At 58.9% G+C, this 27,598-nt stretch overlaps 2 protein-coding genes across 2 annotated transcripts; both read right to left on the bottom strand.

The window, feature by feature from the left end:
- Positions 1 to 845: 845 nt before the first annotated feature.
- GMIP (GEM interacting protein) lies at positions 846 to 10,237 on the bottom strand. The gene is made up of 21 exons (XM_060093968.1): positions 10,110 to 10,237; positions 9,026 to 9,110; positions 8,489 to 8,564; positions 8,320 to 8,377; positions 7,896 to 8,021; positions 7,740 to 7,804; positions 7,525 to 7,632; positions 7,000 to 7,080; positions 6,746 to 6,916; positions 6,519 to 6,656; positions 5,976 to 6,163; positions 5,641 to 5,747; positions 5,477 to 5,566; positions 5,096 to 5,173; positions 4,873 to 5,027; positions 4,463 to 4,651; positions 4,224 to 4,361; positions 3,925 to 4,121; positions 3,207 to 3,594; positions 1,773 to 1,839; positions 846 to 1,636 (listed from the first exon to the last, which is right to left on the bottom strand). Exons 1-21 carry the CDS (start codon positions 10,126 to 10,128, stop codon positions 1,263 to 1,265), a joined length of 2,898 nt encoding a protein of 965 aa, XP_059949951.1. The 5' UTR covers positions 10,129 to 10,237; the 3' UTR covers positions 846 to 1,262.
- Positions 10,238 to 11,796: 1,559 nt separating this feature from the next.
- ATP13A1 (ATPase 13A1) lies at positions 11,797 to 27,585 on the bottom strand. The gene is made up of 26 exons (XM_060093969.1): positions 27,174 to 27,585; positions 24,821 to 24,910; positions 24,534 to 24,724; positions 22,997 to 23,069; positions 22,652 to 22,807; positions 22,478 to 22,547; positions 22,293 to 22,399; positions 21,647 to 21,776; positions 21,467 to 21,522; positions 20,764 to 20,890; positions 20,537 to 20,674; positions 20,337 to 20,457; positions 19,825 to 19,982; positions 19,336 to 19,511; positions 19,152 to 19,262; positions 17,929 to 18,054; positions 16,960 to 17,068; positions 15,259 to 15,458; positions 15,082 to 15,178; positions 14,225 to 14,385; positions 14,040 to 14,154; positions 13,756 to 13,952; positions 12,765 to 12,907; positions 12,450 to 12,561; positions 12,221 to 12,364; positions 11,797 to 12,135 (listed from the first exon to the last, which is right to left on the bottom strand). The coding sequence occupies exons 1-26, from the start codon at positions 27,570 to 27,572 to the stop codon at positions 12,025 to 12,027; spliced, it is 3,618 nt and encodes a 1,205-aa protein (XP_059949952.1). The 5' UTR covers positions 27,573 to 27,585; the 3' UTR covers positions 11,797 to 12,024.
- Positions 27,586 to 27,598: the final 13 nt, after the last annotated feature.

The raw sequence follows: 27,598 nt of genomic DNA on the forward strand, positions 1-27,598 counted from the left end.
CCCCGCCCCGCCCGGTCCCCACCACCTGGAGGAGCCTCTCTTCCGCTGCCGCGGCGGGGACAGGGTCGCCCGGAATCGCAGCTCCCCTCTTTCCTCTCCGCCTCGCGTCTCCTCGGTCGCCCCTCTCCACTTCCGGCGCGGGACCCCCACCCCGAGTCCCCGCACACCTCACGCGCCCGCAGTTTTGGGCCTTCGCGGGGCTGAGTCACTCGCTGCCCGAGATTTCCCGCCGTGACCTGGCGCCGCCCGGGCCCACCTCCGGGTGGTCTCAGGGTCGGCGCCCCTGCCCCGGTCCCCCCCCACCCGCCCGCTCCCTCGTGTCCAATCCGTCGCCGAGTTCTAAGCCACGCCCTGATCCGACCCGGCTCCCACCGCCGCGACCCCAGCCCCTCCTCGGCTTCGCCGGCCTAGAGCTACCGCGCGCCGCCTCCCTTGCCCCGCCGACCTCTCCGGCCCCAGCTGACTCTCCGGCCGCACTCAGGTTTCTCGAAATCCAGACCCCGGCAGCGCTGTTCCCAGCCCGGCCCACGCCTGTGGCGGCCCTGGCCTCCCACGGCCCAGAGCACACAGCCCCATTGTCTCGGTTATCTGCACTTAGTTATGTTTGTTTGATTGTGCAGGACCGGATCGCACGCTGAGCTCCGGGAGGGCCGGCCCGGTGTGACTCAGCCAGGTGCCCAGGCCCAGCCTCTACTGCATGTAGGGCCTCGGGGTGTTCTGAGATGAAAGAAAGGGGGCTTTGGTTTCCCTGGTCGGTAAAATGGGGCGAAAGGATGCTGCCTCACCGACCTCTCCCCTGTCACCCTTCTCTGGCAAAGAAAGACACTCAAGGTTATAAAGGACACAGTTTATTCAGAGGCCACCAGACCCCAGGCAGGATGTTGAGTCTGGGTTGCCCACACCCTCCAATATCTGGTCACTTGGGATCAGCTAAGGAGGCAGACAGAGATGGGGGAGTGGCAACAACCAAAGTAGCAAAAAGCACCCTGATCCCAGGGGTCAGAGACTAAGGTGGACCTCAAGGACCCCATGATCTATATTGACCCTGAGTGACCTCTGAACCTGAGTGGCCCTGTCGCTTGACATTGACCTGTGTCTAGTATGGGGGGGGGATCCTGGTACATTGCTGCTGAAGGGTTTTAGTTCCCCTAGGCCATGTAGTCTTTCCCTATAGGAACTCTGCAGACACCCCAACATTGAACTCCTGGGATGTTGGGCCTATCTTCTCAGTCCTGGGCTTCTTGGTCAGAGTGCTGGGGTAGTCAGAAATGGTCCTCAGCTTCCTCAGGCTGGGTGCCTGGGCAGCAGGTGGCCTTGGGCACAGACTCGTTATGTAGCTTGGAGAGTAGCCGGGCCGTCTCCTGTGTGATCTCAAAATGCTTGGGCAGTGGGGTGCGGCGCAGAGGGCTGCCCTCACGGGAGGTGGCGGCAGGGCCGGGTCTTGGCCTCCGCAAGCTCCCTTGGGGCACTGATGTGACAGGGGTCTCCTCGCACAATTTGGAAGCCACCAGGGCCAAGCAGGACAGCTGGTGGGTGACAGGCCGTACACCCCCCCGGGGATACTTCACTGGCTGGCGGCTGAAGTGGCCACGGGACTGTGTACCCAGGGGTGAGTCCTCAGGGCCTTGGCTGGACACTGCGGGATAGGGTGGTCAATGCTGAGCACCCCTAAGTCCTCTGGATACACCCCTCCCCCATTTTCATCACTCAGCCAAGCTACCCCAAGGCAGGGGCAACCCCAGAGCCCCTGGGCTACCCCACAACACACTCACCTTCCTCTCCCTCATTTTTGGTGTCTTTGGTTACCTCCTCTTCCTGGTCCCTCTGCAGAGTTAGAATCTGCAAGAAGAAACCCAAGAATGAGACCTCTAGCAGTAAAATGCCAGTTCTTCGAGACTCGTAGACATGCAAAACTTCCCTTGCAGTTTTGGTATCTGGGGAGAGATGATGCCCTCGAGAGTGTACTGCTTGGCCTCCTGTGAAGAGCAGTGTCATTAATCTCAACTGTGGGCTCTGTGAGGGCAGGAATGCCTTTGTTCAACAGAGGACCAGCCCGGAAAGTGACAGCCTTCTCTGCATGAGGAATAGGTGAACTACCGGTCTTCATCCTGCTCTACTTTCTGCAATTTCAGGCCTGCTTTTTAGCTTATCTGAATATCTTTTAGTTCATCCTTTAGCTAAATGCTAATAGCAGTTGGAATTCTTTCTCTGTGTCCCGAGCACTTTCTGAGGTATTCCAGTTCTCAGAGTCCCACACCTCACCAGCAGCAGCTTTTCCAGCTCTGGGGTGCTGCAGGGGAGATCCTAGCTCTCGGGAATGGTGAATGTATCAGGATCTGAGGGTCAGGAAGCCTCCCCTAAGGGTCTCATCTGTAAATGGTTTTCATTAACAGTATTTACCTCTTAGGGCAATTACTATGCAAGCACCCCTGCATTGTAGGCGTGCAGTCTATGGAGGCTTGCACACCCCTCTTTGGCCTCACTTCCTTCCACCTTCCCCTCACTTATTCATTACAGCATGGGGCTGTGTCCTGAACACACCAGGCATGGTCCCACCTCAGGGCCTTTGTATTGGCTGTTCCCTTTGCCTGGAACACCCTTCCCCTGATCTCCACCTGGCTTACTCCCTCACATCCTTCCAGTCTTTGCTCAAACCCATCTTCTCCATGAGACCCACTCACAGCATCCTATTTACTGCTACAGACTGCCCACCACCTCTCACCTTGGTGCCCTTGATGTCCCCAATTTTACCCTACCCTTTCTTTTTTCTATAGTATTCATCACCTTGTAACATCCTGTATAACTGACTTGGTATCATATTTCTTGTTCATTGTTGGTTTCTTTCCCACTAGATGGTAGGCAACCAAGAGGATGGAGTCTTTGAATATTTTGCTAACTGATGCCTAGAACAATGCCTAGAACAACGCTTGGCACATAGTAGGTGTTCAATAAATATTCTGTTGAAGGAATGAATGGTACTCATGTTAGTATCTCTGCAAGGCTCTACCCTGTTGTTACTCCATTATTTCCCACCACTCCATTCCTTACCTTTCCTTTCAGAATGAGTGCAGGGTAAATAAGGAAAGGAGAAAGGGAATGAAATAGAAAATTTTCAAGGGAAAGGAAGGAAGGAAGACAGGAGAGAGAGTGAGAGGATTAAATGGAGAGAAGGCTCTCCCATGTCTGTGGGCCCAGCAGGTTCCTACCTCTGTGGGCGTGGTCTCGGGATGCTTCTCCTGGGCACTAAGGGGCATGGTGTCTGGGTTGGGGTCCGAGGCTAGGGATATGGGCAGGGCGTCCAGGGCAGGTTGTGAGTGTGGTGGCTGGGGGCTGGTTGGGAGGGTTGTAGGGGGTGGGCTGGGGTCTCGGGGCAGGGGCTCAGTGGCCAGGAAGAGGTCATCAATCCCGAAGATCTGCTCATAGTGTACAATGAGGAACTCGATGAGCTGGGCCTGGTGCACGGAGTCCAGCAGGCAGGTGACAGGGCCGGCGCTGGCTACCCCTGGACCGTCCGGCAGCCGCAACAGTGTCGGCCCAAACACAATGCCCAGGTTGTTGGCAGACATCTTGTTCTCCTCATACTGTGCAGCCACCCTGGGGACAGTGTAAGGAGAAGGGTCAGGTCACAGAGGGTATGGTTATTGGTCATCAGGTAGGATCTGCAAGCCAGGCTAGTGGCGACTTGCCCAAGTCATGGGTAAGTGGTCCCAGTCATTGTGTACGACCAGCAGCCGCATGTCTGGCGATGGGGGTCGGGGGTCAGCATCCAAAGTCAGGAGTCATGTATTAAGTTTCAGAGCTCAGAAAACACATTCAAAGGTCAGAGGTCAGTGTCAGGGGTCAGTGGTCACATGTCCAAGGAAGGAGTCCTGGATCCGTGCCTCAGGTCAGAAGTCACGTGTCAAGGTCAAGGACAGTGCACACCTGAATAGATGGGCCACCAGGTGCCGCAGGGTGTTGTAGTTAGAGTCAGGCAGCTGCACCAAGAGGGTCTTCAGCGAGCGGATAACCTCAGGGCTGGGGCTGGGGGTCCCAGGGTCGTGCCCAGGGTCTGCATGCAGGGTCTTAGCCAGAGAGATGAAGGCGTCGTAGAGGTGGAAGGGGACCACGGGGTCAGTGAGCTGGGGGTGGAATGGCAGGGGGGACATGGGTGTGGGTGGGCTACAGAGGGTCCTCAGTCTGAGCCCACCCGGCCTCTGACTCCTGAGCTGCTGAGCACCCACCTCCTGGAGGAATCGCTTGAGAACACTCGAGACATCGTGAGGTGAGTTCCCTGACAGGTCAACCAATGCTCGGCCATTCTCAAAAGCCTGGCACAGCCGTTCCACGCGGACCCGGGACCCGCTGACCCTATAAATGCCCTGAAGGGCAAGGGTGGGAAGTTGGACAGCTGGCTTGCAATCTGGCCATTGAGAGGGCTGGGTCACTCACTCTTGGGGGTGATCAAGGGTCAAGGTGGCACCTGCACACTCAGGGCGCGCTGTTCTATCTCGGTGGTGCACCTGGTGATCACAAGGGGCACCTCGTCCGGGAAGTCCCTGGGCAGTTGCAGGAAGTTGACCCCAAAGAGGGGGGTCCGGGCTGGGAGCCGCTTATGTCCGCAAAGGATCAGTAGAGTCTCCAGGCAGCGCTTGTGGCAGGTCAGAAAGCACTGAGGGAAAGGTCACAGGGTCAGGGAGGTCATCAGGGGTCAGTGGGGGAAGAGAAGGTCATAGGGATCCTCAGGGAGCAGGGGGCTCATAGGAGATCATCAGATCAGGGCAGGTCCCAGGGGTGGGAAGGTCTTAGGGATCTCAGGTCAGAGAGATGCCTGGGGTCAGAGAGGTCACTGGGGTTCAGCAGAGGTCATTAGGTCATCGGCCCAGGCCACACCTCCTCGCACTCGGTTCCGCTGACCATGAAAGCCTCGCACTCTCGGCACTTGGCTGGGCCCCGCAGCCGCCGCAGCCGGTGGGTCTGGGCCGCGTTGGACAGTGTCCACTTCTTGAACGGGGTGCCTGGTCCGTTCTCCAGCCCATCTCCCAGGTCTGCCGGGAGACAGGGTCAGGAGTGCCTAGTCCACCCCCACCCCACCCCTACCTGCTTCCAGCCTCACCAGGGTCTCGCTCCTCCAAGTCATCTGAAGATTCGGTGCCTGTGGACGAGACCTTCACCAGCCGCCTCGTGCCAGAGCCTGGAGTCAGAGGGTTACAGAGGTTGGGGGTCACAGAGGTCATGGGGAGGCTCCAAGGCGAAGAAAACATTCCTGGTTTTCGGCCTTCCAAAACCACCCACAGATGCCCTTGGGGAAAGGGTCGTGGGTCAGACAGGTCAGGAGGTAGGGGCTGAAGAACCTGGGGGGTGGTTCAGAAGTTGGATCAAGAGAATGGGCCAGAGGTTGAGAAAATAGGTCAGGGTTGCAGGGTAGGTCAGAGGTCAAAGAATGGGTTTGAGATTGAGGGCCAGAGCCTGGCCAGGGGCTGGAGGATGGTCCCACCTGGGCTGGAAGTGGGAGAGTCCTGGGACCGAGACTCGCTGCCACCACCCATGCTGTCCACATCACTGGCCAGAGTGGGGCCCAGAGTTCCTAGGAGGGGACAGGTCAGTTAGGTATGGCCTCCTGCCCCCGCACCACTCCTGCCTGCCCTTCACGGCACTCACCCTGCCAGCCTGTGCCAGTGTCCTCCCAAGGGCCTGGCTCAGCTGCACTCTCATCCAGCGGTGGAGGTGGGGCTCCAAAGAGCTTCTTTCTTGTGTCCAGAGGGGAACTGAAAGGAGAGGTTTGAGGGCTCCGATAACCAGGAAACTGGCCTGGGATGACATCACCCTGGCATCCCGTTTAGGCCCCACCTCTAAGTACTTGGGTCTGCAAGCCCTTATGGCCCATGAGCATCGTGGCCCCCAGTGCAGTAGCCCCAAATTCCCAACTCTCCCACGACTGGGACAACCCCACCCACCTGCTTGGCTCCTACCTGACCCTGCTCCTGGGGACCCACCTGTGCGTGAACTCCTGGAAAGAGAAGGCTGGTGGCAGGGGCGGTGGGGCGTCGGGCCGCAGCGCCCTCACGAACTCCTGGTATCGCTGGCCCGGCTCAAAGGGTGCGCAGCACTCGGCCAGGGCGGCGAAGGCGCGGGGGCCGCGTTCTGCCTGAGCCCCTCGAAGCCCGAACAATCCCAAGGTCACCTGTGGGGCGGAGGCCTCAGGTGAGAGAGGGGCTGGGCCTGGGAGCCTGGGGCGCGGCCTGACCCTGATACCAGCTCGGTCCAGGCTTGGGGGCGGGGCCGGGCAGTGGGAGGCGGCTTAGGGACAGAAGCACGCAGCTGGGGTTGGGGGTGTGGTCAGAACCAGGGTGGGTCATCTTGGGGGTAGGACCCCCTGGGAGGGGGCCGAGGGGGAAGTGCAGTCAGGGTCTGGGGGGCGGGAACTGGCTGTCCAGCGAGAGGGAGCGGGTCCTGGTGCCCTGGAGGCGGTTTAGGGGCAGGGGGCGCCCAGCCGGGGCGAATAAGTGTGGTGGGCAGCCGTCGGGTTAGGGTCTCACCCGCCTCAGCACTTCGTCCCCCTGCAGCACCAGTTTGCGCACGTGTGATACGATCCGCTGCTTGGCGGCCTCCAGGTCCTGCTGCCGCGCATTGGCCTCGCGGACGCAGGCCTGGTACAGCGCCTCGGCGTCCTGCGCCTGGAGAGACCAAGGCAGGGAGCGTGTGTGGGACAGATCGTGGGACCGGGGGTGCCGAAGCACAGAGGGGCACGGGGCCGAGTCCCCACCTTGGCCTGGGCCTCCTCTCGCGAGCGCCGCCGCCGCTCCTGCTGCTTGTTGGGTCCCGGCTGGGCCTGGGGGGCCGGGTCTTCGGGGGACGCCTGGGAGCGCACCCGCAGGTCCTCGCTGCGCTGCACATACTGGAGCTGGGCCCGCCGCAGTGCCTGCACCGCCTCGTTCTGTGGGCAGAGGAGGGACGCGGTCACTCCTTCTTCATCTCCTTCCCCAGCCCGCTTCCCCAGCCCCACACCCTAGACCTTACCATCCGCTTCTGCTCTTTCACCCACTGCTCTTTAAACTCCTTCCGCCACTTCTCAATCTCAGTCCGTTTGGCAGCCAGGGGCTGGGAAGGATGGGGAATGGGGACGCTGCCTCAGGGCTACTCGATCATTGCATTCACTGGGGCCACATGTCTTTCATCCTTTGGACCCTTTTCTGGGTCTGCACTCTCTCCCCTGGGTCTTCTCACCCAGAAGACCTCTGCCCTCCCCCAGCCCGGTGTCTCCAGAAAGTCTCAGTGGTCACCTCCATCCTTTGTGCCTGGACCCAAAGATGCCAAGGCTCTCTTCCTGGGCACACTTGGCACCTCGCCCCGTGGCCCGCAGAAGAACAAAAGCATGGTTTTGCAATAGCACAGGAAGCCTGGTTCGAATCTCTGCTGGGTAACCTTGGGCGAGTTCCTCAGCATCCCTGGGTCTCAGCTTCCTCATCAGCAAATGGTGCTGATGGTAACGGTGCCTTCCTCCAGGTGGTTGTGGATGGAATAATGCATGAAGGACCCCCTCACCTGGTAGTAGTCTCTTTTCTGCTGGGCCACTGTCTCCATGGCCAGGGCTCCCAGGCTGAGGTCGTGCTCCAGAAACAGGGTGTAGATGTACTGCAGTGGCATGTGGCTCTGAGGGTGGGGAGAGGCCGGCTGGTGTTGGAGGATGCTGAGGATCTAGGGGTATCTGACTGGGGTTCTGGAGACACTGGGCTCTGGGGGGGTGTGCTCATGGCTACCTGCTGGTGGATGGACACCTTTCCCGCCTCAGCAATCTTCATGATGTTTTTGGCAAACTCCAGCTCTGGGGGCAGACAGCAGGGGCCTGAGTCAGGCAGGGTGTGAGCACTGCAGGGTCTGGGCAGGGCCTGGGACCCGGTAGAAGGGGCCCTCACCATGGCTGGCTCTCTTCTCAGTCCAGGCCAGCAGCTCCTTGGCGTAGCGGCTCCAGGTCTTAGCATACTCCAGGGCTGCATCCACACCCCCCTTGGTCCGAATGAGCCGCAAGTCCAGTTCCTCCCCTGGGGCAGACGGTTGGACCTCTGACCTCTGAACCCTCCCGTGGAAGCCTTCCCTGAGCCCTCAGACCAGACCAGTTGACCCTGTTCTACACGCTATGGCTTCCCCAAACACCCCCTTGTTTTCATTTGTCCAGGTTGCTTTACACTGATTCTCCACTCAGACTGGGGGCTCACTGAGTACAGGCGTTCAGATCTGTTGTGGGCACTGCCGTGTCCCTGGTGCATGGTACAGGCAGTTGATGATGGAAGGACTCCTTTCTGCCCACCCCCCACTCCCCTGGCCTCAAATCCCCCCTACCTGTAAGGGGGGCAGGATCCTCTGGGGAGGGACCACTCCAACGGTTGGTTTCACTTGTCTGAGGGAGAGGGAGACAGCATTCAGGAACAAGCAGGGCAGGGGCTCCACCTTCCTCAGACGCCCTCCTCCGAGGTCCCCTCCTCCCTGTCACCTTGGTCCCGTCCCTCACCAAAGTGGCTGTGGGGGTCTTGTCAGGTTCTGGGTCTCCTGAAAGCACAGGGTCTCCAGCCAGCATCTCAAGGGTCCTGGGAGGTAAGGGTGTCAGGATGCCACCCTCCACCCAGTCTGTCCCACCTAGGGGTGCTGGGGGCCCCAGGGTAGTTTGGTGATGGTCCTAGATATCACCTCTGTGATGTCTATTGTATCTAGGAGTCCTGAGGGATGGGGCTTTAGGGGGGAAAGTAGGTGAGCTTTTTTTTATGGGACTTGAGATAGAATTTGAAGGATCCCAGGTAACTTTGGGGTTCAGAGTGGGATTATAAAGCTCTCAAGTGTTTTAAGGGGTCACAAGGGTCACAAGAAGGATACGTGGGGGCCCTAGGATCACTTTGGGGATTTCAGGTGGATTTGGGGGGTTGAATTTTGGGATATTCAGGTGTTTTGAGGATCCAGAAGTTGCAGGTTCCTAATGGGGTTTCAGGCACCTAAATGGTTAGGGATTTGGGGGATCCTGGTGGAATTTGGGGTTACTCAGGCACAGACTCACACGTTCCCGAGTGAGATCTCGAGGTTGTCCAGGCTCCGGAAGATATCACTGTACCTCTTCCTGCTCTCAGGAGCTGAGGGTAGCCCTTGGGGAGGGGAGTATCACACATGGGCCAATGGAAGCCTCCCTCCACCCACAGCACTTTGGCAGGTTGTTTGGAGGGTCGGGGTGGGGCGGGGGTGGGGTGGGGAGAGAGAGAGAGAGAGAGAGAGAGAGAGGGAGAGAGGGAGAGAGGGAAAGAGAAGAGAGAGAGAGTTCTGTTCCCATGGGGAGTATAGGATGGTGTGGGTGTCTGAGTTGGGATGGAGGGAGTCTGGGCTTGGGTGGGGCCCGACTTGGGACAGGCAGATGGACTCAGGCACAACCCAACACAGAGACAGCTGCTTAGAGGAGCAGAGACACCCACACATGCATTGGCCCAGAAGCAAAGCGACAAAACAGACGTCCTAGATACAGCCACACTGTCTCCCGGGACAGAGCCGGCTTGACAATGGAACCACATGGACCTCAGCCCAGACAGATGGAAATACACGTGGGACAGACCGGCACATGGCCTGCCACAGAAACACACACAGGCAGCCTGAAACCACAAGAGGCATAAAGACCAAATGACAATCAATATGCAAAGCAGAGACACAAAGACAGGCGGAAACGAAGTCGGACCTTGCCACATTTCTGCCGCAGGCACCACTTCTAGGGAGCCCAGATCAGCATGTTCCCCTCCCCGGGCAATGGAGTAGCCGGGTGGGGATCCTGCCGCGTTGCCCTCTCCATCAGCGGTCGTGACACCCTGCCCCCATCACAAATATCAGAAGCAGAAGCGGCCACTTCCCCTTCCTGGGCCCCCTCCCCCAGGCATCCGGGGTGAAGACTCCAAAGGGGGAGGGGGGATCAGGGACTGGTGTCCCGGGTCCCCCTCAGCTTGGGGGTTCCCACAGTGGAGCATCCCCGTGTCCTCCCCATTCAGGAACTCCTCTCCCGGCTCTCTGGACGGAGAGGGATAGGCGGGGCCCCTCATTGATTTAGGAAGTAGGATACTGTCGGGGGAGGACCCCTCTCTGATCCCGTATCCCGGACCGCCTACCCGGCTCTGTTGAGTCCATGGTCCGGCCCTAGGATCGCTCGGCTGGGACGGGGATTGGGATAGAATCGCGCGCCGGCGCCAGCGGGGCCCAGCCCCGATTTCCTGCCGCGGCCGCCGCTGCCCGGGTTCCTCGTCGCCCCGCCTCGCGGAGGCCCCGCCCCCAACCACGCCTCTGCTGGTCGGCCGCACCCTCCAGGCAGGGAAGCGCGGACCACGCCCCCTGCCTGAGCGGCTGGATATGCGGCTGGGCCAGGACCTCCTGAGTGACCTGACGAAATGACTTCATCCTGGCCAGGGTTCCCCTCCCCATAGCTTTGCGGGGTCCCCAAACCCCAGCACACTCCCCCTGCAGTGAGTCCACAGAGTCTGCCTGGCCTGAGGAGCCTGTCCCAAACCTTACACGTTCTACGACCCAATGACGCCCCTGCCCAGGGGTCTCTTGGACCTTTGAACTCATCCCAATTGGCTGGGGCAATGGGAGCCCCCTGGTTGGAGATGTGATGTCCTGCCTGATTCCAGTTGAAACTGAAGTCCCCTAACACGCTGGGGCTGGAGATACAACTGGGGGACACCCAGTAATGCTCAGTGCTGGATCAGGCTCTTGAAGACCCTGTTACAGCAGAGCCAGAGTGCCCTTAGCACCTCTCTCAGGCACGGCGGACACAGAGACCCTCGCCCTGAGCCCCTGCAAGAATCATCCCCAGCAAATCCCAAGTCCAGAGTGCTCCCCTTCTGGTTGCCTCAAATTGTCTTCAAGGATTCCACGTGACCCCAGCAGCCCCTCTGCTGGATGGGGTCTGGCACCTGCGCCCCTCCAGAAACCTTGGCCAGTGTTCAGGGCCCACCTGATGCTCACAGCTGGTCCCAGCCCCTTTCCCACTTTGGCTCCCAGGGCCTTCCTTGGGCTGTGGGCCACACTCCTCCTGATGGGAAGCCAGTCAGGGGTGGGCTGCTGAGGATGACCAAGGGGCAAGGGCAGGAAAGGGTAGAGAGCTCCTCACTGAGCATCGGTGGGGAGGGGGAAGTCGTCCAGAAGCCCGAGCCTGGGTTCCCTGGCCTGAGGTCGTCACATGCAGCTTGCCAAAGTTATAAAAATGCACCCACACCCCACAGTCTGTAATTTCTGACTCGAAATAGTTTTTTCTAGGTTTTGACTGTCAAGAAGGTAAGAAATCTCTGTGACTCTTAGCTTTCATGCTACCTATTGCACAGTTCCTGAGCTGTAGTGAGCAAGCACCTTTTGAAAGGAAGGACAGTAACAGTATGAGAGCCAGGCTGCAGGTCAGACCCTGGCTATGACCTGTGTGGTGCAGAATCCCGAGTGTGACACGAGTCAGTATTCGTAATGATTTGGATTGAACTTCCTCATACCTGACACTATGAGAGGAAGGCATGCTGTTATTTTGCATATTATTGCAAAGGGAAAAATGGCATCGATCTCAAAACTCCCTTCAGTGCCTGAGGTGTGAAAACGTGAAGCTGCGAGACCGCAGAAACATGGGGGCACTTGCAAAACTAGGAAATACGCAGAGCTCTCTGGGTTCCGAGCTTGGCCTGTCCAAGTGCTGAATGTGTTGCAGAGGGAGGTTAGAACCTCACACAGTCCATGAGGAGGGTGCCAGGACCTTCCTTGGGGACCACCCAGCCCCCAGCGACCCCTTCTGTGGTGCAGAGATAGAGGCAAGTCTTCTTCAAATCACTGATGCTGCTTTATTTACCAAAGACGCTGGCCCAGGGCTGGTTCCGCCAGCCAGGCCTCAGACAGCCGAAGGGGGTGGGGTGGGGGTGTCCCAGCTCAGTCTTGGTGGGCAAGGCCAGGTCAGCCTCACCGTGGGGGCAGTGTTCCCTCCTGGGGCCCTCGCGGGGCTCCTGCCCAGCGGCAGCAGAGTGGGCAGTAGGCGCCAGCACTGCCATCTCAGGAAGGCACTTTCAGCTTTGGGGTTCCCAGGAAGAACTGCAGGACGCGGTCGACCAGGAGTGCCAAGCAGAAGTCCAGGAGTAGGACCTGGGCGATGACCAGCTTGAACTGTGGGACAGGGAGTGCTGGTGAGTCAGGTGCCTGCAGACAGGCCCAGGCCAAGTCCTGGGACCGCGTCTACAGGGCCCCTCACCTCCACAGGGATGTCCACGAGTCCAAACTGGCTGTTGAACTCGGGCGAGGAGCCAAGGAGCAGGCCCACGATGGCCAGGAGTGACACGGCCAGGCTCCACACCAGAGGCCTGTTCTCAGGCAGGCTCTCCATGAAGGGTGGGCCCTGTGGGGATAGGCAGATGGGCAGCTGTGTGTCGTGGCAGCCCAGAGGGTGGGCAGGGTGTGCTCGGGCAGGGGCTGGGCCTCACCTTGTAGTTAATGGCGAAGGTGGCCATCTGCATGGCCATGGCCATGATGTACACTGTGCTGTTGACTAGGCTTGGCTCAAATTCTTTGTACAGGTCCACAAATTGCTCCTGCCTTCAGGGACACATGGGGGTCAGGGCCCCTTCATGATTCCCGCTGCCCCCCGCGAAACCAGGACGCTGCCTGGTGGACTCTGCTGGCCTGGCCCTGGTCACCCCAGGCCAACGTCTGCGTGTTTCTCCTGCCACCCACCAACCGCACGGATGCTGCCTCCTCTGGGAGCACCTTGTCCACCCCCAGGCTGGGAGCGTACTCACTTCTCAGGGCTCCGGGCCTGGGCCTCGCTGTACAGGTAGACGAGACTCATGAAGTGCACGCAGAACTGAAGCATGACAGTGAGGATGGTGTATAAGTTGAAGATGTTGGGCAGGGGCCGCTCTCGGGAGAGGGTCTTGAGGGGCTGCAGGGGCAGAGTGGGGGTCAGGGCCCAGGCTCGCCCTGGGGTCACCCACCTACCCTGCTTCCTGGCAGGCCTTGTGCAGAGAGTGGTCACCAAATTCTGGGGTTTACAGGTCAGCACTAGTCCCCAGAGCCCTGTCCACCCCTCATCCCCTCAGTCCACATGCCACCCCGGCCTCGCTCAATGCCCAGCCATAGGGGTCTTAAGATCCACCCTGCCTCCGCCCTAGAATAAACTTAAAGCCCTCCCTGTTGCTCATGGGGCATGTATGATCAACCCGGACCACCTCCCACCCCCTCCGGCCACCAGGGCCTCCTTACATCAGCCCATGACCACCTGCGGCCTTTGTGCCTAGTTCCTTGCTGGTTCTCTTGTCCTTTATGCGTTGGCCTCAATGTCAGCGTTACACAGACCTCCCTGACCGACCCTGAGGCCATTTCCCACAGCCCGTGTGACCTACTCGGTGTTTTTCTCAGCACTGCATACTGAGTGCTCTTGATAATTGTTTTTCCCATCTGTCTCAGTGGTGTGGCCCACCTGAGACCCCAGCGCGTGGACAGTGCTGGGCCTGAGCGGCGGCACTCTGTAGAGCCTCAGTGGGCACCCACCCTGCCCCCTGATCCCCATCTGTAACTTGGGGATGAGAGTTCCCATCCCAAGGGCTGCTGTGAGGATAAAACAGACATGTGGTGGCGCCTTTAATAGCCTGCCCTGGCTGGCCCAAGTGTCGCCAGCCATCAATCCGAGAAGCCTCCCGGCACCTCTGGGGTAAGAACCATGGCTTAGAGAAGCAGAGGGCACCCCTGGGCTGGGGCGGGAGCCCCTGCTGTGCTCAGGGTCCTGCTCACCTTGGAGCGGGAGATGAAGAGGAAACAGCCAGCCAGGAGCAGCCCCTGCAGTGTGGCCTGGAAGTCACTGAACTTGACACCCTCCAAGTATAGGACACTCTGGCTGTAGGCCAGGATGAGGGCATTGAGCGCCAAGATCTTGAACATCTGCAGTGTGGTCACCAGTGTGCAGCGGCCCTGCTTGATCACGTGGCAAACTGCGGGGGAAGGCAGGTGTGGGCGTGGGTGCCAGGCAGGATGGGCCTAAGGATGGGGTAGGGGAGGATCACGGGAGCAGGACTCACTGCACTGGATGGAAGAGAGTTTGGAGGTGAAGGGCGCAGCGATGCTGGCGTCCCCCAGCTTCACGATGGGCATGCTCTCGTCCTCGAGGTCCCGAAGCACCTGACTCAGGCGGTCCTATGAGGCAGGTAGCAAGGGGTGAGACCTGACAACAAGGGGGTGCTGGTGCCCCCCTTCTGAGACTCACCCGCTGGGAGGCCAGCTGCTCTTCAGAGGGTGGGAGCCCCGACCTCTGCTTGGCTGCCCTGGAGGTGGCCCTAACTCCACTGTTGCTCAGGACGGGGCTGTCCCGGGGCCGTCGCCGCCGCTCGATGATCCGCTCAGGGGCATTGGCCAGGAGGGCCACACCTGGTGGGAGTGTGTGTCAGAAGCCAGAGGGAGCCTGCCACCCCGGCACAGAGCACGGAGTGTCTGCTCAACACAGCTAATCCCGGGGCCCAACCTCCCCATTTTACCTGCTCACTCACCCCAAGGAGCGCCTCAGAGAGCGTCTATCTTACTTTCTACAAACTACTTAAGGACAACAAAAAAAACAATACCCAAATCAAGTATATAACACTACGTAGGTCAAAACTAACTGATTTCCAAAGAAGTTTATTGCCAAGAATCATAATGAGGTAAGTGATGTGTCATAAACATCGTAGTTGATAAACCAAATGAATATTTGAAAAGCACTGAAACTAGGTTAAATTGGTCTTTAAACATCAACTTGACATCTATGTTCTGTTGACACAGATCCGAGGCTATAAACTCTCCCTGGCCTCGGCCCTTGGAGCCCATACAGTGCCTGGGGGGCCTGAGAAAACCAAGTCACGTCTGCCCCATGGAGCTGCCCTGGACCCTCACCAGAGGTTCCTGGTGGTCCCCGCCGCACTTTTCCTCGGACACTTGTATCTCTTCCTGGCCTTGGAGCCCTTCAGATCCCCAATCCCAGCAGTCCCTGCCCCGTCCCTTCACTACTGCTTCCTCACAGAACTTGCTCAGTGGCGCGTCACTGATGGTAAGCCGGTGTTGGCACAACAGCCCCCAACCCCAGGGGCTCACCCACATCAGCGTGCTTCAGGGCACCCACGTCGTTGGTGCCATCCCCACACATGAGGGTCACGTAGCCCAGCTCCTTCAGGCTGGTGATGACAAACTCCTGTTTGGGGAGAGACGGGCTGAGTGAGGGCTGCGTGCCATCCCCAGGGCCCCGCCTGCCCTCCACCACCCCGTACCCACCTTCTGTTTGGGGGCCACTCGGGCGAACACTTGCACGTGTGGGATAAGGCGAAGCAGCAGCTGGGGGTCCTCGGCCTGCAGGTGGGCCAGGCCATCGCCTGTGAGGCACAGTGCGTGATCCAAGGCCAGTGCCTTCGGGGAGCCCTGGGCCAGGGGCAGCGTGATGCTGCCGTCGATGGAATGCCACTCACACGGTCGACCTGCAGGGCCAGTGCCCAGGGTCAGGGATGGGGCTTGGCTGGACCCCACGTGTGCAGTCCTAGTCTCTCCTCTCTGGAGCACCTTCTTGGCCCCCACCCCAGGTCCATACCAACCTGTACCCCAGACACTAGGCACCCCACAGAGACCATGCACAGAAACCTCCGATACAAAGGATCTGAAAACCCAGGGCCTAAGCCACTGGCCTGAGATCATGTGATGGGCCAGATTCAAACCCAGGCAGCCTGACCTCAAGATTCGCCCCACCCCCTCCCCAACCCTGGGGGCCTGCCTGAAACTCTGCTCTCCTAGGGCCAGGGCACCCCGAATCACTTCCTCAGGCCAGACACTGCTTGCTATCCACTTCCCCTTTCTAGCTGGTTGGTTTAGGTGTGGATGCTGAGCACCGAGGACAGCTGAGGGCAGCCCACCAGCCTTCTCAGCACTGGACAGTCAGAGCTGTCAGAGCTTGAAAGGAAAATCATCTCCACGTGGCTCCTGCTGCGGCTGTTCTGTTAGAGCAGCTTCACTTGCTCATCAACAGTCTTCGCAGCCACCTCTGGGCCACCTGCCTACGATCCCCAGGCTCTGGAAGAGCCCAGTGACTGGGACAGAGACCTGGGCTCAACAGCACAGACGGAGAGAAGGCCTGGGAGGTTCTGGAAGCCCTCTTGGCCGGGCCATACCAGCACCCTCCTCTGGCCTGCAGCCCAGTGACATCACTGGTGCACCTTGCTCCCAAGCCAGGCCCTGCACCGGGTGCTGTCCTACGGCATCTGACAGACTCCACCCTACCAGCCAGAGGTGCTGGGGCTGGATTCGTCCCTTGATTTTTCTGATTCACAGGCACCCCTTGCAACCAATTTGGTTACTCAGGAGAGGCCAGAGACCATGAGTTCTGGAATCAGGACATCTGAGTTCAAATCTTTAGTCACAGTGTTTCCAAATGATCCAGGTAGATGGATTCACTTCTCTTGTCTCCTTGTCTACAGAGCAGGGGCCCCAACAGCTGACCTGGTTGGCTTCCTCCTACGTGGTGTGGGAATGGCAAGCCCTCCCGTGTGGGGCGAAGAGTCTGACGAATGCAAACCAAGCCCTCTGCCCCAGGTTCTGGCCACACCAAACACGAGCACCAGCAGTCCCGGTGCTCAAGAGGGGAGCACTCGCCATGCACAGGCAGGCAGCCAGCCAGGCCCAAGGTGGGTGGGAGGCTATGAAACATGGGCTGGTGTGACGACAACCAACCGCCTTAAAACTGTAAGGTGTTGCTGGCCCCAGAGCTGGTGACCGCCTGCATGCTGCCGCACAGGTGGGGTGTGGAGCTCCCCGGCCAGACAGCCCAAGTGTGCGCACGGGGCAGGGCTGTGATCCGCAGGCCTGTGTCATGGGTACTGGATGACGCTGGGTGTGCTCACTCAGGCCTGGCACAGAGGTGAGCCACCAGGAGGGAGCTGTTCTTGGACTCAAGGTCCCCCCCCAGCCCACGACCATATGGGGCCTCACCTTTCTCCGTGGGAGGCTGCAGGATCAGCGTGTGAGCCTTTTCAATGAAGTGCAGCTCCTGAGCCACATGGCAGGCAGTGAGCGGGTTGTCCCCTGTGATCATGACCACCTGGGGAGAGGGCGGAGGCTCAGTGGAGCAGGGCTCAGTGGATCAGAACTCCAGCCTGGAGACCTGGGGGCCAAGTCCTTTCTGAGGACAGCCACAGAGGAAGCGCGTGGCCCCCTAATGGGGACTGGGCTTCCAAGAGCCTCAGTCTGCCTCCCCTGGTGGAGTTTTCTGCGAATGATATGTGTATGTGTGTCTTTCTGAGAACACCCATAGCCTTTATTTGCAATACAAACTAGGAGCCAGCCCTTGGTGTGGACCCTCTTGGCTTGGCAGATGCTCCAGGCAGGAGACTGGGGGTGGTATGACACACGCTCTAGCCTTCTGGCTTAGAGCCTGGTGACGGCAAGATGGGCCCTGACTGCTGAGGCCAGGTGAGGACTAATCATGTCACTACCCTCTGACACTGCCAGGCTCGCCTCCCACACCCTAAACTGAGTCCTGAACTAGAAGACACAAACCACCAAGGCTGACAGAGAAAAGCCACTGGGACACCCACAGCCTGTCTGGGTGTTGTCTCCACATCCTCCAACCCAGCCTCAGCTTTTTCCTAAGATGGGGTGGAGTCGGGGGAATAGCCCTCAGCTCCCAGTGATGCTGGGGGCCTGAGAAAGTGATGTGCGAAGGATGGGCACAGATTGAGTCCCAGAGCATCCTCAGGCACGAGGGATAGCATGAGCGTCCAAGCCATGGTGGAGCTCAACCAAAAGCCATGGAACCTTTGCTTCCAAGACCCAGATACCCACCGCTGAGTGCCCCACTGAGGATGGAGCTGTCCTCTACTGACACATCCCCCTCTCCGTAAGGAGTAGCCAAGATTGCCCACCCATGGGGCCTGGTGGGGAGGGATCCAGTGGCTGTACCCGATGGGAGGCGTTCTGGATCTCGCGGATCACGGCCTTGGAGTCAGCCTTGAGTGGGCAGGAGACCACAATGAAGCCGACGAACTTCAGGTTGCACTCCAGGGCCTCCCGCTTGAGCTCCCGGGCCTGTGGATGGACACAGCAGTGCCCTCATGACTTGTCTCTCCCCCTCCCCCATTTCCCAAGCTCTGACAACACGCTGGGTGGGGAGAGGTCAGAGAAGGCCCCATCCTTGCAGGAGGGACAATGGAGGGTCAGAAGGTGAGAGGTGTCGGGAGGGTGAGAGGCGCCCTGGTGGCAGAGGGGCTCAGCAGTGGCTGGGTGGCCCTGGCCCCCCAGTGGTGCCTCTACCCGCTACCATGGACAACAGCGTGACACAGAGTCCCTGTATTTCATCTTCTAGGACAGGAAAGTTGGGACTCTCCTTTGATAACCACTGAGCAAGAGCTCACGCTCTCTATCTCATATCAGAAACTAAAAGATCTCTGCCCTCGTGGAGCTTGCCTTCTACTGGAGAAGACATGTAATAAAGAAAGTCACAGAAATCAGAGCACTGAGTTCCACAAGAGAGATGAAGCCAGGGGAATGGGGCAGAGAGGGTCGTGGGGTGGCACAGAGCCGGATGGCTCTGAAAGGTCTGTGACTAGGCTCAGGAACGGGCCTTGAACGAGGCTCTGAACAGAGGTGTGACCTGGTGTGCATTCTGGAAGGATCTCATGGCCACTGGGTGTAAGCAGATGAAAGCCACTTGGATGAGGGCCAAGGTGGAAGCAGGTAAAGGAGCAGCGTTGGTACTGGAGGTTGGAGGAGAGCCTACAGCCAATGGGACGTGGGGTGTGACCGAGGGCTGGGGACACCCCAAGATCATGCAGTGACCAGGTGGTTGGGCAAGGCAGGGGTGGAGCTGGGCTGGAGATAGGGAACCCAAGGTGCCCCAGGGCATTCCCCAAGGTGGTGTGAGAGAACCCGTGGATGTGAGGATAGGAGATGAGACCTGGGTGTGCTCTCTAGGGAGCAGCCCTGGGTTCTGGGGTGGGATGGGGTCCGTGGGGAATGGGGCATGCAGGGGAGGAGAAGAAAGTGAGGACTGAATGCCACCCGGGGCCTCCAAAGGTAGAGGCCAGGGAGGAGGAAGATGAAATTGTGCCCGTTCATGGTGCTGTCATAGGGGACAGAAGGTGATGTGGACAAGGGGCCGGTAGGTGGGGGGCTTGGGCCCTTACCTGCTGGTGAGTGAGGTGCCCCAGCTCCTTATACCCCAGCGCCAGGACACGGGCTCCTTCCCGGGAAATCTCCGTGTGGATGTGGTGGTAGTCAGGTGGGCACTGGGCGAACTGCAGGGAACGCAGGGGGATGTCACCAACCGCCCCGCACCCCCCTCCCCACCCTGGGCCGGGGCTGGCTCACCATGGAGTGCAGGGTTTCAGGGGCCCCCTTCACAGCCGCGATGTAGCAGAGATCGGTGGAGCCAAGCTTCTCGTAGGAGGCGAGCACGGACATTCGCTTTAGGGCACTGGCAAAATGAAAGCGCTGGTGAATTTTCAGCCCCTGAGTTTTAATACTTCGGGGGAATACTTTCTCATCTGGAAACAAATAAGTACGAGTCCTGAGGGCCTTCGCTCCAAAGAGGCAGCCAAGCCCCCACCTGCCCCCTCCGTGCCCTTCCTCCCTCCATCCCCTTCCTCCCCCCACATCCAGACCCGGGGCCTGCAGGAACTCCTGGCTCTGGGAGGGGTCCAAGCTGGATGATCTGGGTATGGAGGACCCTGCCCCAGGTCAGAGGTGAGCCTGTGCCCACCCACCTGCCTGAGTTGAACACACAGGTGCCTGAGAGGCACACCCCGCCCGCCTGGGGACGTAAGAGCTGGCAGTGTGGCCGAGGCTCCAGCCCCTCACCTTTGGTCAGTGTCCAGTCTACGGCCGTCAGCATGGCTTTCTCAAGCGGGTCACCCACAAGGGTGCCGTCATCCAGCTGCATGAGGGAATGGCATGAGGCCAGAGCCCGGTGTGTTTCTATGGGGATGTTGGACACAGGGGTCACCTCCTTCCCATCTCTGTAAGGAGGAAGAATAGCTGGTTACCAGGGTGGAGGTGACTGGGTAGAGGGACCCCCTGGGAATTGCTGGTCACAGTGGGGGGCCGCAGGGTGCTGTCTTGGTCCCTGCGACACCTGCACGCGTCTCACGAATGCCCTCAGACGTCACGTGGCTGCTTCGAGCGCAAGCTGAGCCCCCTGCCACTGTCACTCACACTGAAGAATGCTTGGGGGGGCCCCCTAGAATGGACCTCTGTGGTAGGGCCTGTCACAGGCCCTCACTTTGAAGGCTTGGGCTGGGCAGCTGTCTGTCCCTTGAGCTCCCAGAATGCCCCCGGCTCGGCGCCTCGCGATCCAGACTCCCCACGCTCACCGGAGCCCGGCCACACCGCGCACCACCAGGCTGTCGCTGGTCAAGGTCCCTGTCTTGTCAAAGCAGCACACCTCCACCTTGCCGGCGAAGGGGATCCGGAAGGGCTCCGTGCAGTACATGTCTGGGTGGTGGGAGCCAGTGTCAGGGGTGCTGCCAGGCTCCAGCCCACTCGGCACCCTGTCCCTGCCCCAGAGACTCACAGAGCTTGGCCAGAGCAATGAGGGAAGTGTTGACGGCCAGAGACAGCTCAATGGGCAGCTCGGGGGGCACGACAGAAGTGAGGATCAGCGTGCATTCCAGAAATAGCTTGTAGCGGTTCCGGCTGGGGTCCTTGGTACCTGAAAAGACAGAGCCTGCCAGCCTGGGGGCCACAGGCGCGGGGTCCAGCAGATGGTGGGGGGCGGGGGGGAGTGGTCACGGTGCTTACCTTCTATCCATACGTAGGCCGCTGCTGCAATGGCAAAGACCAGGAGGAAGAGGATGAAGATGAAGGTCTCCAGGTTGTTTGCTGTCACCCTCTTGACCCCAAAGAGGATCGTGCGCAGCAGCTTGCCCTAGAGGGACGGAGGGACAGAGATCTTTCCTGGGAGGGTGGCGGCCTTTCCTGCCTAAAAGCACCCGGGCCAGGTTCTCTCTGCTGCTGGGGAGTGCCTGCCTGGGCTGACTGAGCGCCACAGCTGACAACACAGCTGTTCCAGGAACTGCACAGCTATGTGGGTGGCTGCAACTCAGCCAACAGCTACAGAGTTACGGAGACCAGTGACTGAAGACTAGGGGTCAGGGAAGGAAGTGGCTGAGATGGGGGCAGAGGGATGAATTTTATGGAAGGAGATCTGACCATCGTCTCTACCAAGGAATCCTCATGCCACTTCGGTGAAAAGTTTATGGCCCAGACTGTAATTCCCAAGTGTGCGGGACCAAAATCAGTCTACTGTCTGTGAGGCAGAACCTCAGCCGGGGAAAGCAGGCCTAGTCTGGGGCTTGTCTCAGCACTCTGGCCCCCAGCCCAGTACCTGGTATCAGAGTGAGCCTATGGGGTGGATGTTCTGGGGTCTGAAAGAGTTGCCATCTCAGCTGTCCACCATACGCCCCAGGGACCACCCTCCTCAGAACTGGGCAAGGTGCCACACCTGGGATGTGTTGAATCCGGTCCTCAGGACGTAGGCCACACACCCACTGTCCACCGCTGGGGAGACAAAGAACCAGCGTCATTCACGTCTGCTCATCCCGACTCTCTCAGAGCCAAGGAGACTTTGCGGGTTTGGGGGTGGCAGGGCTAGGACACCCCCAGACACCCCTGAGGCACCTACGCTTCAGGCCTGTGGTGGCTTTCTGGGGAGGGATGTGCTGCACCACCTTGGTGCCCCCGAAGATGACGTGGAGCCGGGAGTCGGCCTGGAGGTCCAGTATCCGGTTGGGGCTGAGGTCTTCGATGGGTTCCTGGGGACGACAGTAAAGTCAATGGCTAGTCCCACCTTGGCCTCCTTCTCCATCCCCAGGCTGGAGAGCCGGACCCTGGGGCTGGGAGGAACCTGCTTGACCCTCACAGGGCTCCCCATCCAAGCCGGTGCACCTCACAGGGGCGGGGGCTCCACCTTGTCTTTCCACCTTCATGTGCAGCATAGATTCCCTATAACCCTGTACCTGGCCTCACCCCGGATTCACAGCTTCTCGGTTTCTCTCATCCCACCTCAGCCTGAGATCCCAAGGTGCCTGACACCCCACCGATGCTCCTGGCCTCTCATCTCCTTCCCTCTCCTCGTCACCACCTGGCTCCCCTTAGTCCAGGGCCCTGACCTGCCAGGAAACCCAGGATCTCCATCCAGATGCTATGCCTCCTCCAGTCTCCTGGCCCAGCCACCAGCCCTTCCCTGGCCCATTTCCTCCTCAATGGATGGGACAGTGACGCGCCTGAGTAGACTGAGGACCCCCCTCCCTCCACTCCTGACCCAGCACCTTCATCTGGGGCACCGACTCCCCAGTGAGCATGGCCTCGTCCACGATGCAGCGGCCTCGCAACAGCAGCACATCGCATGGCACCAGGTTCTCCTGTGGGGAGCGGCCTGCAGGGCAGGGGCAGGAGGATTGGACAGAGCCTGAGGCCTGGGCCTCCACTGGGAAGGAGCAGAACTGGGCCTCACCGACTGAGACGATGTCCCCGGGAACAATCTCATTGCTCGCAACGGGCCTCCACTTTCGGCTCCGGTAGACCTGGGAGGGGGTGGGGTTCAGTCAGCTCTGGGGATGTGCCCATGCCTCGCCCACCCCAAGATCACAGGGACCCTCCTACCCACCCGTCATGCTACTGGCCATACCTGGATCATGTGGGGCTTGTTGCCCATCTTCCGGATCTCTGACATGTTCCGCATCTGCTGCTGCACCAGGGAGGCCTCGAAGGCCACCAGCATGGAGAGCGTGAAGACACTGTAGTACCAGTACTCATCCAGACACCAGAGTCCCACGCAGAACACCTATGGGACATGGGCCTGTCTGTTCCTGGGAACGCAGGGAGAATGCCTCCGGAGGACTGGATGGCACACGAGGGCCGTTCTGCCCACAGGCTCTGACCACGAGGACGGGGAGAGGTTTTCACGTTTGGAGGTGGACTGTGAAAGCCCAAAGGAACAGGGTGGGGAGAAGGACCAGAGCTGCTGCTTTACCTGGAACACAAAGAAGGGCGCCGTGGCTCTCTCCTTGAACAGCTCTGAGAAGTCAGGCACCACCATCTCGGCCCTGAAAGAGACCAGATGCCACGCCCTGTTCCTGGTGGGAAGCCTCAGGGCCCCACCCCTGACACCTCCACTTCCGGGCAGGGACGGCCTCCCTGGGCAACTAGGGGCCCTGGTGAGCTTTCAGACATTGGGATGCTCAACTATGGCTCTCCTCGACCGTGTGGCACTGAAGCAGGTGCGCTGACTGCCCCCAGCCCTGTGCTCTGCAGAACCCAGATGAAGCTTCTGAATCAGCACTGGGCTTTTCAGGCAGCCGCCCCCGAGCGTGGCTGGTGCAAGACGAGAACCTATCATCCAGGTGGGTGACAAGGCAAGGGGAGAGGAATGGCTGACCGTGGGACAGGAGCCCTGAAGCTGCACAGAGGAGGCCCGGAAGCTAGGTGCTGTGGAGTCCCCTGGGGCCTGAAATACAGTGCCTGAGCCCCACCCAACTATGCAGAGGGGGAGCCTGAGCTGGGATGTTCCAAAGACTCCCTAAATAAAAGCCCTGGAATTTGAGAAGCAGGGCCGAAATGTGTGCTCTACAGCACTCGGTGTGGTGGCCCTGTCTGGCCATGGGACCAGCCAGGTCCACTATGGCCATCCTTGTTTTGCCCTGCAGAACTGGAGTGCTATCCAGGACATGGGATTTGAGAAAAAGAAACTGCACAGTGGCTGCATTGCAATAAAAACTGAGCCCCACCCTGGACTGTGTAGGGTACCTTTGCATAAGCGAGGACGGTGTGAAAGTGGACATCCCAGGCTGCCGCCATGGCTGGCCTGGCTTGGGGAGGGGAGGGAGGATCAGTAAATGTTTCCTATGAATCTTCCTACTTGAGCGCTGGTTGCAGTAACGTATTTGTAATTTTTTGAAAAGCAACTAGGTCAAGAAATAATTTCCTAGAGATTCTGAGCGTTTTTGAGTCAAGGACAATTATCACCATGGCCAGGATAGGGGCTCTGAAGCCCAGCTCTGACCCCTCCCAGCTCCTGTCAACACTGGTCGTTTGGGTGAAGGTTAAAGGAGAAAGTGCTGACAGAGCATCTGCATTCTACCTGGTACAAACAAGAGGTGTCCTGCTCACCACCATCTTTTTTTATCACCACTCATAAAGTACTTGGCTATGTATAAGAAGAATGACAAGAATCTACATTTATAGAAAAAAATTTAAAATAAAGAAGAGAACACAAGTTACAAACACAAGACAAGGATGAACAGCCCTGGGCCAGGCTCCAAGCTGTGGGCCCTCCAGGGGGTTCCTATCAGCAGGCAAGTTTGAGGGAGACTAGACTAGAACACGTTTCTCAGAGGGCGCCCGCCACGTCCACCTGGGATGTTTTGTTGAAAAGGTGGATTCCTCCAAACCACAGGGCATATACAAGTGGGAAGGAGCCACTAGCTGGGACAGAGACCTGGGCTGGTGACCACAGGCAGAGGCCCAGTCCTGTCTCAGCAGGGGCGATGCACGGGGATGCTGGGACTCACCTGTTGCTCCCAAACTTCTTCTCGGCTGCACGGATCTCCGAGTCCTCCTGGAACCCTCTGTTGCTCTGGTAGAATGAGAACAGGTTTCCCACAGGAAAGGCCACGGGGAGGAAACGCTTCTTCTCCAGAGCATCGTAGGAATACTTGATCTTCTGGAATTCGAAGGACAGCACCTCCTGGCCGTCTTCGCCCTGTGGGAGGTGTGTCTGTGGCAGAGGGCCCCTGATCTGGGAATGTCAGGGCCTGGGGATCCCATGCAAGCCCATGCTGGAGCAGGTGGTCCCTACCTCATCACGGTGCAGGGCTACGAGCTCAGTGGAGCCGTTGTTGGGAGTCGGCACCACCTTCACGAAGGTTGCCTTGCTGGGGTCAAACTCCTGTGAGAGGCAAAGTGCTGCCGCTGAGCCCTTCTCAAGCCCCAGCTCCACGGCTTCCACTGGGGAGGCCACGGGTGCCGCAGCTCTGTGGACATGCTCTGGAACACGCCACTGGGCTCTGGGTGCTGCCTGGCCACTCCCCAGTCTGTCACTGGGACAAGGGACAGCACTTCACTGGGCCTCTGGTCCCGCCCATATTATAAAGCCAGGGTCATGAACAGCGCCCAGCGCACAGAGCTCTGCTGACGAAGATGAACTCAAACAGGAAGAATGCTGCCCGGCATGAGGTACACTCTCAGTCCACGTGAGCCAAGGCCGGTTACAGCCCACCTGGCCTGCTGCTCCCCCTCTGCCCCCCGTCCCCACTACTGTTCTCGCTGTGTCCTCGAGTGACAAGGGATGATGAGGCTCATCCTTGCCTCAGCTAAGGGCACATGCTGTTTTCTCTGTCTGGAATGCATGGTCACACAGCTGGCTTCAGGCCTGCGCTCAAATGTCACCTTCTCAGGATGCTGCCCCTGGATGCTCCACCTAAAGGTCCCTCACAAAATCCTTATCCTGGTTTTCTCTCTTTAGCATTGACTGCTGAGTTCCATCTCCCCCACTAACGCCATGAAAACAACGTGTTTCGTCTGTTTTGTTCTTTGTTATTTCTCCAGCACCTAAGACACGGAGGCGTTGAATGGAACTGCACTGGCACACACACCCTGGATCCTGTGAGCTGCATCCATCCCACCTCTGCTCCACCAGAACCTGTGTTGCCATGGGTTTTTTTGGGGGGGGTGGTTGGGGGACATGGCGGTGACCCTGAGATACAAGGCCCTGCCTCTCCAGAAGTTCACAGGCCCCAAAGCAGGCAAAAATAACAACAAAAGACAAAACTATGAACTCAGGAAACGCTATGGTAGAAAAGTGCAAAAGCACTACATGCGGCCAGCCACATGCCAGGTGCTTTGCAGAGTTCACCTGTTTCTTCTTACGATGGCACACTGAGGTAGGTGTTGCAGTTCTCACTTTACACAAGGGGAAACTGAAACCCAGAGACCAGAAGCACCCCTGTCTGAGATCTCTGATGCAAACCCAGATCTGCCTGTCCTAACCCCACAGCTGCTTAGCTCTTCTTTCTTCTCCGTCCCTGGAGAGAAAGTTAATAGTCACACTTTTTAGCTGCAGGCCAACAGGCAGCTGGAAGTTTGGGGGTGTTACCCCCCAACTTCCCTCCATTCTTTTGTCCCTCACTGGGGTCCTTCACTGTACTGACTTGAAGCCACCAATCCCAGAAGTTTGAGAAGTTTGAGCCTCTCCCCTGGGATAAGAGAGATTTCACTTTCTCAAAAGAGAAAGAGAATTCAGTCCACATTTAGAGTCAAAGAGGGGTGAGGGAGGGTGGTGGTGTGGTTTCTCTTTCTCTTTCTGCAGCCCTGGGTGCTGTTCCCTTTTTCTCTTCTTTTAACAAACCTGTGTGGGATCAGAGGGGAGGGTGACCTCTGTGTCCATGGCTCCATAACCTGCTGGTGTCATCCGAGGCCGGCCCAGAGGGCAGTGGCATAGTCACTGATATCAACTGCTAACCCAGGGCAGCTCTCACTCATCCAGATCTCACGACTAAGGGTCACATGCACTACCTCGCTGTTGTATTCTGAGGGCAGTCCTCATTACCATCACCCTTGCAGACAGAGACTCCAAGCAGCTAAGTCACTTGCTCACAAACACCCAATGCTCGTCTTAAACGCTGCAATTAACTGCATTTCAAGCTCATTTTGGTCGTCATGGGGTGGACGCGGGGGGCTCTGAGTACTGGCCAGGACTGATGCTCAGTTCTCAAAGCAAGCTCCACAGACAGGGAAACCCATCTCACAGGTCTAACCTCACACTACGAACAACAAGGTAGGAGACAGACAACGAAGAAGGTAGGACTGTTTTCAGGAGAAACAACCGAGTACTCGCTAGTATGGGAGCTAGTAAATGGTGACATATGCCGAGCCCTGCGCTAAGCTTTTTACAGGTATTACCTTATCGAATCTAAATGACCACACCAGAGAGGAATTCCAGAGAAGGGAAGTAACCTACGCCAGGGTTACACAGCCAAGTCAGAACGGGGCCAGAACTTAGCTAGCGCAAAAGGGTGGAGGGCGCCTCTAGGGACCCGGCTCCAGCAGATGCAGAGGCCCCGGCTGGGATGGGGACGGACACAAACTGAGTAGCTGGGATCCGCGGTGAGGCCGGACCATGCCGAGGGTCGGTCTCGGGTGCGCACACTTACCGGGGTGCAGGTGAGCGCGCAGTGCGCGTGCACGGACCAATGCCCCGAGAGGACGGTGAGCGCGTGCGCGAGGCAGATGGTGGCGAGCACAAGCAGCGCGGCCTCGGGGATCTGCGTCCAGCTGCTGCCCCAGCCCCAGCAGCCGGCAGCCGCGGCACCCAGCCAGGCTGGGTAGAGCAGCCCCACGAACGGCAGCACCGTGAGGCGCCGCAGGAGCGCCAGCCGCCGGTACGGCCACACGGCCGCTACCAGCTCGTCGCCGCTCTCTATGAGCGCAGGCCCGGCGGCAAGGAGTGTGCGCGGCAGCGGCCTGGGCTTGGGCTGCCCGGCGGGCTGGGCCCCCCAAGGCCGAGCCCCGCAAGGCACCGCATTGCCCACCGCAGCCGCCGCCGCCGCCATCTTTCCCAGCGCCGCTCTCGCTTCAG

The sequence above is a fragment of the Mesoplodon densirostris genome, chromosome 3 (genome assembly GCF_025265405.1).
Source record: "Mesoplodon densirostris isolate mMesDen1 chromosome 3, mMesDen1 primary haplotype, whole genome shotgun sequence".
NCBI lineage: Eukaryota > Metazoa > Chordata > Mammalia > Artiodactyla > Ziphiidae > Mesoplodon > Mesoplodon densirostris.